General features: G+C 39.6%; 1 protein-coding gene across 9 annotated transcripts in view; it reads right to left on the bottom strand.

Annotated features, from left to right (window-relative positions):
* Positions 1–552: 552 nt before the first annotated feature.
* The window catches only part of VEPH1 (ventricular zone expressed PH domain containing 1), a 222,831-nt gene continuing 212,293 nt past the window's right edge, over positions 553–11,090 (bottom strand). For 5 of the 9 annotated variants that reach the window (XM_027876082.1, XM_027876086.1, XM_027876084.1 and 2 more), the window contains 2 exons: positions 8,173–8,309; positions 3,550–4,445 (listed from right to left, as the gene is read on the bottom strand). In XM_027876082.1, the coding sequence (XP_027731883.1) occupies positions 4,209–4,445; positions 8,173–8,309 (374 nt within the window). In that variant the 3' untranslated portion in view covers positions 3,550–4,208. Of the gene's footprint in view, positions 2,952–3,549; positions 4,446–8,172; positions 8,310–11,090 lie in introns of those variants that run through there. The other 4 variants (XR_003570350.1, XR_003570348.1, XR_003570349.1 and 1 more) reach the window with 4 other exon arrangements.

The following is an 11,090-nucleotide window of genomic DNA, read 5'->3' as shown; positions in this document are numbered from 1 at the left end:
TTTATGAATGGCCAAATCTAGGCATTTTTGTCTAGGCAGGGTCTGGCACCGTGGAAAATGTTTGAGCAAACGGTATGATGATTTTCAGTTTGCGTCTTTGTTTTTAGCAGCATAAGGCGAAGCATAGGAAGGAAAGGAGACAGGTATCAGAAAGGCACTCATGCTTCTCCACTAGGAAAGGGAGGCTGTGGTAATCAACAGAGGGGTTTCAGATGAGGATAAGCAAAGAAATATGCTGGTGTCTCTCAGTTTGGTCACATAATTCTGCTCATAGAAGGAGCAATTATGGAGAAGTGAGAAGAGTGGAGACCTAGCCCTTCAGAGTCTACTGACTCTGTGGACTGAGAAGGTCTGGAGGAGGGGCTTGATTCTCTAGAGCACAGGTCATTATCCTTCCTTCTTTTTGGCAAGGTGGTGAAATCTATGGACCCCATCTCAGAATGTTTTATAATGCATAAAATGTAATTCATAAGATTAAAAAGGAAACCAATTACATTAAAATATCGCTGTTAGAATATGAAAAACAAACCAACCAAAACTTAGCTCAGAAACCCCAGGTTAAGAACCCCTGCTTTAGAGACTTCAATTTTTTTTTCCTCTAAAAAGTAGTCCTCCCACTCAGGGAGGTGCTATATACATTTGAAACAACTAAATAGACCCCTGAATAGGGGAAGCTCACTAATGGAGAGATAATTGGACTAATTACGCATTCTAGCATGATTCCTTTGCTTTTACTGCCAGGAACAGAGAAATCTGTCCTGTCATTGATATTATGTTACCCTACGTGCTTGAATAGGGAGCGGGGGCTCTTTTTTCTTTAGTGATGACTCCAATTCTGTCATTCCTAGGGGAGAGCCAGGGGAAGGGGCAGGAGTTAAAAGAGTAACTTAGTGAGAGAGTTCCAAGGCTGACCTTGGTCCCTGAGAGCTCAGGGCATTGGTAATGAGTTACTTGTTACATTGTAGGACCTTGCACATAGAAAATCAGCTTAATCTGGTATTCCCCATGTGTCTTCTCTTCTGTCTCCATCTGTGAAACCTGCTATTGTGTTCCCATCTAGGGAAAGTCTGCATCGAACATAAGTATACTCAATGATATTCTCACAGTAAGAATATTCAAGTGGGCAATATGTACACAGATAAGAAATCACAAAGTAATTTGGGGGTGCAGTGGAAAGTACTGCTTTTAATAATTCCTGCCATCAAAAAGCTTAAATTCTATTGGGCGAAGGACATAATAGGTTCATACAGATAAGGGAATACAAGATAACTTTGGGGAGCAGTAGGGGAAACGATAGGGGAGGAACAGGAAGGGTGTCGTGGATCTGAGGCTGGAATCTAGCTTTGAAGGGAGTTGGCGCTCAGGTCCTCACATAGAGCAAGTTGCCCCAGGCTTTCTGTGAAAAAAAAATTAAAAATGAGAATAAAAATGAGATCCATTTGAATCTCTGTTCTAACTTAATTCAAACCAACATTTTGTTTTAAGGTTCAGAAATGTTTACAAAAGCAGTCTGCCTAGGTCGGGATGAAGAATGGTAACCTCCTCTTGGGACATAGACCCATCTCAAGTTGAGCCTGGCCAGCCACTGCAGTAGGAATTCCAGTAATAAACACCCCAGGAGAGCTGATTATTTGGAGATTCACAGTTTGATTTTGGAGCCTGGGGAGCCAGCTGATGCTTGGAATGCTGACTATCAGAGTGAAACCAGAACTTTCACTCACTTAAACTTTGTCCATGTACTCCTCACTAGATCTGGTTTAAAGGCAAGGAGGTTAGTGTTGGCCTCAAATATAGAGGCAGCCAGGTAACGAAATCACAGATCTTTGGTAAGAAGTCACAGAAAGGATTCTTTCTCTCAATTGATAAGACCAGTGTGTGTGTGTGTGTGTGTGTGTGTGTGTGTGTGTGTGGTGTGGTGTGTGTGTGTGTGTGTGTGTGTGTGTGTGTGTATGTGTGTGTGTGAGTGAACTACTAGGATTTCATTTCATTGCTGTTTTTCTGCCTTGTCAAGGTCTGAGCATTCTGTTGGCACCACAATAATAAATAATGCATGCAATGTCACTTAATACCATCTTAATATTTGTTACAACACTGGTTTTGCTAACCAGTTTCAACATCCAGGCATGCGCTATTGGAGATTAGGACTAGCTTGGTTAATTTCATAGATTTCCAAATAAAACCCCAAAGGTCTTTGTGCTTTTCAGGCAAGGAGTCTTTAAAATACAGAAACTGTAAATTGTCCTAAAAATGCATGGGTATTGACTCAGGTTTCTGCAGTTTCATGGCCAAAGAAGATGATAAAGGCAGGCAAATAAAGGATTCCTCGAAACTGAACATTTTTTAATGAGATAGTATGTCTATGGAGAACGGAGACCATTGATGTTACTGTGGGTATACTTTCTTGTTCTCTCTATGCCTTGTACATACTGTGGGATAGATAGTCAACAAGCATTGATTAAGTACTTCCTTACATTTCAGGCACTGGAATATAAAGAAAGGCAAAAACAGTCCCTGCCCTTGATTAGCTCACATTCTTTTAGAGCAGATGAAATGATAAAAATAGTACATACAGGGTAAATGGAAGATGATGTTAGAGGTAAGGAACTAGACTGGGAAAGGTCATATGCTGAAGGTGGGGTTTGATCTGAGTCTTAAAGGAATCTGGAGAACCCAGGACATAGAGGTAAGAAAGCAAAGATTCCAGGCTTGGGGAATGGTAACTGGAAATGAATAGAGTCAAAAGATGAAGTGTCCTGTGCAAGGAATTGGAGGGCCAGAGTCACTGGATCATTGTGGACATGGAGGGAAATAAAGTGTGGAAACCCGAGAAGGCTGGAAGAGACTTACTAACCTAAACAGAGGATTTTGTATTTGTTTTTAATCCAAGTTGGGAGCCACTGAATTTGTTGAACAGGGGTGACATGGTAAGGCCTTGTTGAGTCCAATTGCTGCTGTAACAAGAAAATAGGTTCAATCCTATAAACTATTGCCGCTATTGTATAAACTTAAAGCAACTGGAGAAAGTGTCTGAAGGATGAATGTTTAATTATATAACTGCTTTAGAGTGATGACTGTTAAATACTGCATTAGCCACACTTGCGAAGGGAGAAGGGACATCCGTAACCTCAGAAATAACGTTCTAAGTGATGGCTTTTCCTCTAGCGTCCATTAATTCTGCTTCTCAAGATCCTTTTCTTGAACGGTTGATAATTAGAAGGTGGCCTTCCTTAGTTCTTTCCTGGGATAGGGGAGCTATAAACTAGAGTGAATTAAATAATGTCCATCTGAAAGCGAGCTCTCCCTCTTTCAAATTTTCCTTGAGCAATATGGTCAGAGCTTTCCTTTGTTCCTATCATAGTCTACTTTGTATACATATATATATATATATACACATATGCACAAATATACTTTGTATATTCAAGAGCTCTATTCAAAAACATTTATTAAATGCCTCCCACATGCCAGCACTATGCTAGGCACTGTGAATACAAAGACAAAACCCAAATAATCTCTGTCCTCAAGGAAATTACCTTCTAATGGGGGAGGGAAACCACCATATAGATAGATAAGTAAATATAAACTATATAGACTAATAAGTAAGTAAATACAAAATAATTTCAGGGAGGGGGCGTTGAGGAGCACACTTAACAATTGGAGAGATCAGAAAAGAACTTCTCATAGGAGGTGGTGCTTAAGCTAAGCTCTGAGGGGCAGCAAGGATTCCAATTGAGTTTTACTTATATCCATGTCCATGTTGCATGCCCCTCCCAATGTCATCCCCGCATAGACTATAAATTTGAGGGCACAAGTTGAGTTGTTTTTCATTCTTATCATCTTCAGTACATAGAACAGTGCCTTGCATATTGTAGGTACTTAATATGTGTTTGCTGAATTGAATTGATGATAATTAACTGAAGTCCACTTTAGGCGTATATTCTCAAGAGTTCAACATTGTCCAAAAGGTCCTTGGATCACTCATCACTGCCATTTCATGCACCTATACCCACCAAGAGTTTATTTCAAAACCCTCCTTTTCCTTGTGGCCACTAAACAGCCTTGGTCAAAGATTCCAGCCCATCCATTTGGGGACCTGCTTCTTACAAACTACAGCCCCTCCAGTATTTAGCAGTGAACTACAAGGATGGGCAAGGCTGACCCTTTCAGGTTGTTTGGCAGAAGATGTGATGAGCTGTCCCATGCAATGTTGACTACAGGTAGGTGGTGGCTTCTCTGCTCTCCCTTTCTTTGGCTTGAGCCACTGCCACGTTAATGCACTGAAGCCACTCTTCAGCATTCTTCTCATCTTTGGCCTTGAAGACATAGGTCTTGCTGTCAGTAAAAATCTCGAAGGCCCGGGGAAGACTACGGTCCCTGCGTTTCTTGGCCACGATTTTGACACTCTGGACTTTGCTCAGTTCGATGGGGCAGTCATCTGAATCATCTTTCTGAAACAGACCGGAGGGAAGAAAGTGAGACAGTTCCCAAGCTAAACAGAGATTCCAAGGTGTGGGTGAATTTTTGAGAAAGTGCAGATACTCTGGCATGTCCCTCTTTCCCCAAGGTTGTCACCATTAAGGGGAAAGGTTGATGGTATGCGATCACAGCTTTCCTGCTACAAGAGCCGTTGGATGGCCCAACTCCTTCATTTTACAGAGGGGGAAATCTGAGGCACAAGGTCACACAGCTGTCAGTGGCAGAACCAGTATTCAAATCCAGACTCTCTGACTCCAAATCCATATCTCTTTCCTCTGTACCACACTGAATCCCATCACAGTGTCCTATTAGGGTAAGGAGGTCGATATGGCTATGGAGATTTTCATATTGGCACCCTAAAGGGCACATTTCCTATATATATACACTATATATATACTATATATATAGTATATATAGTATACTATATATATAATATACATCCTATATAAAATAACCTTTTGACAATTATTTTATGGTACCATTGGAAGAAAAACTTTTACATGAGCTCCCTGATTCTTGGGTCTTAGCTTTTTATAATAATAGGGCAGGGAGAGGGCAGGAGAGCATTTATAAAGCTAGTGGATGGGGGACTTTGAGGAACAGAGGGAAGGAATAGTCTGTCTTCTGCTAACTTCTATATGACATTAGTAAAGATAAGGACTGGACTTGTGATGTTGACTGAGGAGACACCCTTTATCTGTGTAGATGGGGCTCTTTTCTACAACTTAGTCTTAGAGAGTTATCTAGGAGCCACGGACATTAAGTGACTTGCCCAAGGTCAAACAACCACTATGTGTCAGAGGCAGCATTCAAACCCAGGTTGTCCTGGCTTCAAGGCCAACTCTCTATCTACACACTATGCTGCCTCTAATAGTTTATATTAATTGTCAAATGTCATCAATGTAACTCAGTACTATAAAATGTCATTATTCTGGATTCTATAACTTGAGGACATATCAGAAACTACATGAGGCTAGGCTGAAGTTTTCTTTTGCACCTTCTGCAAGAAAATATTAACATAAACAGAGAGAATTCTTAAGAAGAAACTTTTTAAGACTCAAAGGACTTTAGTACCATGTATTTCAATCTAAACAATGCATATATCAATAAGTGGATTCTCATCTGTTCATTAAAGCAATTCCTTTAAGTGTCTCTACTAGGCAATACTTTATTAATACTCCAGTCTCATTATGTACCTAAAAGTAACACAATTGCTTTTCTTTGAAAATACTCTCTGATTTTGATTTTTTTTTTTGGCTAATACAGAGAGAAAGTGTAAGAGAAAATGAAAGAGAAAAGGAGGGAAAAGGGAGAAAAGAGAGACAACATGAGAGCTGGTCTAAATTCTTGATTTAGTTTTTAAAGAAAGGGTTAATCAGAATCACTGAATCACATGGTTGAGAGCTATTCAGTTTGGCATTTGGCCCCCAGTTTCAGCTTTCTGTCAGCCTGAACATTCTTCTCCCATCATAGACGAGGGTCTTTCATATTGCTAATAAAACTAGAGTGGGTTTGCTGATTGTTGGTAGATTAGCAGGACACTTGAGAGTAGAAGTATTTTGCTGGGGTCCTTATGTAACCCAATATCATTTTCTAAAATATCAGCCATATGTTCTATTAGATTATTGCAATGCCAAGCCATTATTTTATTAGAATTAACATTAATTAGCCAATTATAAAATGTTATCCATAAAATAGCAATCGAAGATTTAAAAAAAAGGATCCTTCTAGACTGTTAGAGATTAGAAAGATTACTTTTATGAATTGAATTTTTTTTCCTTAAGGGCCATAATGAATCACAACCTCTTGAGTGATTCCTTCAATTAAACAAAGATTTCAGATGGCCTTTTTATTTTTCAAAAACAAAATTTTACTGATTCCTTTTACTTTTATATCACAGCCTTTTCTGAACGTGCTGAAGCTCTGTTACTTTACTCACTGCCCCCCAGCTCCTTTTCCCCAATGTTTGGTTTTCTGTTAACAAAAGAAAAAAAAAGCCACAATTAAGCATAACCTGTCTGATAACATATGCAATATTCTGTACCTATAGTCCCCCACTGTGCCAAGGAAAGGAGCGAAATGATTTTCCCTGTCTCTTTTTCAAAGCAATGATTAGTCTTTATAGATGCGTAGCTTTTGACTTAGTTTTAATGTTCAGATGGCCATTTGATTACAATTTTTTTTACTAATGTCTTTTATTTTTATATTTTCTCAACTAGGTCTGTAGTGCTCCCCTTCCCTTTCCCTGCTCCGAGACATCCCATTTCTCAAAGAATTAAAAAGAAAAAAAACCCCAGGCATTTCAACAAAACTACCCAGCACATCCAGGGAGCCTGACAGCAGAAAGAATGTTTCTCACCTCGGCAAAGAAGGGAGGGAGGTGCATTTTCTCATATTTTTTTCTGGAGTCAATTTTGGTCATTATAATTATGCAGTGCTGAGAGTTTTTATTGCAGATATCATTATTATTCTGTCCATTTACATTGCTGCCTTCATTTGTATACTGTATTCCTGGTTTTGCTTTATGCTGCATCAATTCATAGAAGTCCTTTCATGCTTAGAGGCCACTAGGGGGCACCACAGTGCACAGAATGCCAGATTCTAATTTAGGAAGATGAGAGTTCAAAATTGACCTCACATACTCACTAGCTGTGTGACTCTGGGCAAGTCACTTAAATTATGTCTGTCTCATTTTCTTCATCTGTAAAATGGGGATAACAATTGTACCTCACTCCCGTAGTTATTGTGAGGATCAAATGAGATACTATTTTTAAAGTGCTTACCATAGTGGCTGGCACATAATAGGTATTTTAGAAATGCTTGTTTCCTTCTTTCCATGTTTTTCTGGACACTTCATATTTATCAGATGACTATTCTAGAAGCCATTTTAAAATGTTTCAATGAATAGATATGTCCCATTAAAAAGGTGTTGCATCAAAGTTTCTAAGATCACTCCATTCAACTCTAAAGACCAAACTGCCATCAGAGCTTTTCTCTAAAGGGACTTTCAGAACATAAGAATAGGGATTCAAATATAATCTCTTGAAAAATTTCTAATACAGAAGGCTAGAGGTTGAAGAATTCAGACCAAATCTCACAGATAACCTTTTCCCTTTAAAAGGCTAAAGGAAGGCTAAAGGGAAAAGGTTATCCCCTTAAAAGTCTAATATTGCTATGGTGCATTAATCTAATCTATTCAAGTTCAGAATTTGTGATTATTCAGATATGAAATACTTTAGTTAAGTGCTATTATTTTTCCCATTTTACAGTTGAGGAAACTGAGGCAAATAGGTTGGCCACAAAGTGGTGAATTTTCCTTAGCCACAGAAGTTCTCAAAGGTCATCCATCTACTTAGGTGTAAAGGAATTGTGAACTTTGGGGTGGGGGGGGTATCCACCCTACCCCAAATCATGACTCCTCAAGGTACACAAGTTGTAAAGATAGACTATAGGAGTGCTTGACATACAGTCGGAGCTTAAGAAATGTTTGTTGACTTAATCAGGACAGGAGACGGAAGTCAGTCCACTCACCCACCAATGTCCCAGAGAGGCGCATGTAATTAAAAGAATATTACTAAACTGTTGGACAGGGGAGAGCCACATACCAGTTTTGATTCTGCACGAGACAAAATACCCTGCTGACTAGTGGTGTGAAGAGCGTTAGTACAATCAGAAATAATGAAAGGCTTAGAAACTCACCGACTTGCCTTTCCTAAACAGAAGTTGATTACCAGCCAGGGTAAAATAACGGGTTTTCCACCTTTTAATGAACTTCCATCGAACTTGTTTCTCTTTCAGTTTTCCTTCCATGAGAGGTTGGCCATCTTGATTTACAACTGGGAAAGGTGGAAACAAAATAGATTATCAAGACATTCATTTCCCTTTATTTATTTTGGCAGGAAATCAAATGTCTTAGCACTGTACAGTGAACCTGAAACTCAATGAAACAGATTTGGAGAGTTGCCCCATAAATTATGAAACCAATTAAGTTTCTCCCCCAAATTCCACAATCCAGACATGATTATAAGAAAGCATTGAAAACCCTTCATCGGCATTGCTGTTTTACAGCCCTAAAATAGTATTGGTCTCAAATGACAACAGAAAATTATGAGTTTGAGGTTCAAGGCCTAGAAAGGCAGCTAGTTTTCTGGGCATCAATTAAATCTGATTTCAGTTTGCCATTTTTTCAGATGGGAAAACACTAACTTAGAAAAGAGTTAAAAGCCTTCTCAAAAGTATTCTATGCACCCTAAGTCCAAGTTACTGACATTGTACCATTAGTAACGGATTTTAAAGAAGATGCCTGCCCATGATTTGTGACCTAGTCACAGCTTGGGAATGAGACTAAATGGTCAGTAACTCAGCATTTTCAGCAATGATCAGTTGGGTATCACAAAGCACATCCCCTCCCCTGAGCTGTACAAGGAAGTTACTGAAGAAAATACACTCAACTCTGATTTGATTTGCCACATATAATTATGTCGTAATTCTGAGTGGTCTTTTATGTGAGATTACTTTGCAGTAAGGAAACTGGTTACTTAAATGGGGGAAAAATGGAACCCTTTGCTTAATGTAGAAATGTCTTCTCTATATAATATTTATTTACTCAATGGGCTTGGGTTGAACCTGATCCTAGGCTAGGTGATAGGCATTCCAAAAGAGAAATGAAGACAGTCCTTGCCCTCAAGATGCTTTCATTTTACTGAAGAACACACCAGCAGCAGCAACACACACACACACAGACACAGGAAAATACATAATGTATACAAAGAAGTACTCCTCATCAGGGAGGCTTTTATTATTGTCAACTTTCACCTTGTGGTGCTAGGTCAAAGATTGACCCAGGATTCTGCAGCAATAATTTTCAAAGGAAGGATGTGAATTTAGTCCTTCCTGAATGTGTCCAGCCCTCTATACACTATATCATGTGGCCTCCCTAATGTACGACTGACCTATGTTAAAAATGAAAGTGTTGGCACGTTTTTCAGAGTTCACGAATTCAATTATCGCTCAGGCTAAAGCATATGGGGCTACTTTTTCCCTCAAACACAGCAGGGGTGTTACGTGTTATCTTTCTCCTCCCACACCAGGATTACAACAGGGCCCCACTCTATATGAAGATACTATCTCATGTTCAACTTTTATCATTTTCCACTAAAAAATGCACTGTTTTTGGTTTCTGGACCAATTATTATTTGGAATTTCTAGGCCAAATGAAAACCTAATGGTAGAAAAAAATGACCTAAAGATAGGCTTAATTTAAATACTTAGGAACCTTAATCTCTTCTCCCCCCACCCACCAAACCTTTTAGAAAGCTGGAAAAGAGGGCAGATTTCCCCAAACCAATCTTCTTTTTAAAGTCATACCCATTAGCATTCCTTGGCTTCCTGTTGCTGGGGTTACAGACTCAAGATAGATCTAATTTGCCTGTCATTCCTTCTACCGGCATTTCTCTGGGCACCAAAGTCCTTGTGGAAACCAAACCCCTCTCTTTTGCAGCCAGTTAGAGAAACAGGAAGTCACTGTACTAGTCACTACTTGTGCAAATGTCAGATTTTACTTCTTTGCGGAATTTCTTAGGAGAGGAAGGAATGTCGTCTGACTTAGTGAGACAAATAGCACGTGATGTTTAGGAGGTCCAAAGCTCTAGGGCTCTCCGTTCATGCTGTCTCAAGCTTATCACTTCATTCCTCCATGGTTTTGGGGTGTAGTGGCATGTGGTGGGAAGAGGATGATAATTACAAAATATAGACCTCTCCATGTATTTGAGCCTCCCAACAAGTAAAGTAGACACTTCAGTCAGGTACGGATGTTATCTGCCCCATCTTACAGATGAGGAAACTGAAGCTTAGGAAGTTTAATTGACTTGCCCCTGGTGACACAGCTAATGAGTACCTGAGGTAGGATTTGAGCCTGGCTCTTCTTGTCAGAGGACCTGGATTCAAATCCTACTTTGGTCAGTTACTATCTGTGTGACGTAGTACAAGTCCCTTAATCTCTATGGGCTACAGGGCCTTCAACTGTAAACTGGATGTGTTGAATTTGATCACCTTTAAGGTCCCTTGTAATTTTAAAGCTGTGATTCTATGACTTAAATATAGCACCCTTTCTTCCATGCCAGATGCTAACCTACATTTCTAATTCTAGCTGTGCAATGAGACAACAAGCTATTAAGTACTTACTTTGTGCCAAGTACTGTGCTAGGGCCTGAGAATATAAATGGGAGCAAAAAGAAAGACAGGCCTTGCCTTCAACAAGCTTACATTCTAACGGGGGATGAGAACACAAAAAAGGAGATGAAAAGTGGTGGAGGAGGGAAGAAAGAGGTACATGAAGTCCAGAGAGTTAGGAGTGGAGTAAAGAGAGGAACTAGGAATTGGCATGGCTGACGTTGGACACTTTCCCAAAATGGGGGGTCTAGGGAAAATTCCCCAACTGGAGGAGGAGATTGAGTAGGTAGAGGAATCTTCTGGGCTGAGAAGGATGCTGAAATGGATATCTCGTAGGTATCTCAAACTCAACATGTCCAAAACGGAGCTCATCATCTTTTCCTCTCACTTCACCCCTTTTCTGAACTTTCCTATTTCTGTTGAGGTACCATTATCTTTCCATTTAA

The sequence above is a fragment of the Vombatus ursinus genome, unplaced genomic scaffold, assembly GCF_900497805.2.
Source record: "Vombatus ursinus unplaced genomic scaffold, bare-nosed wombat genome assembly UNPS02014810.1, whole genome shotgun sequence".
Classification (NCBI taxonomy): domain Eukaryota; kingdom Metazoa; phylum Chordata; class Mammalia; order Diprotodontia; family Vombatidae; genus Vombatus; species Vombatus ursinus.
Note: the sequence above shows the minus strand (reverse complement) of the source record. Positions and strands in the feature narration are given on the sequence as shown.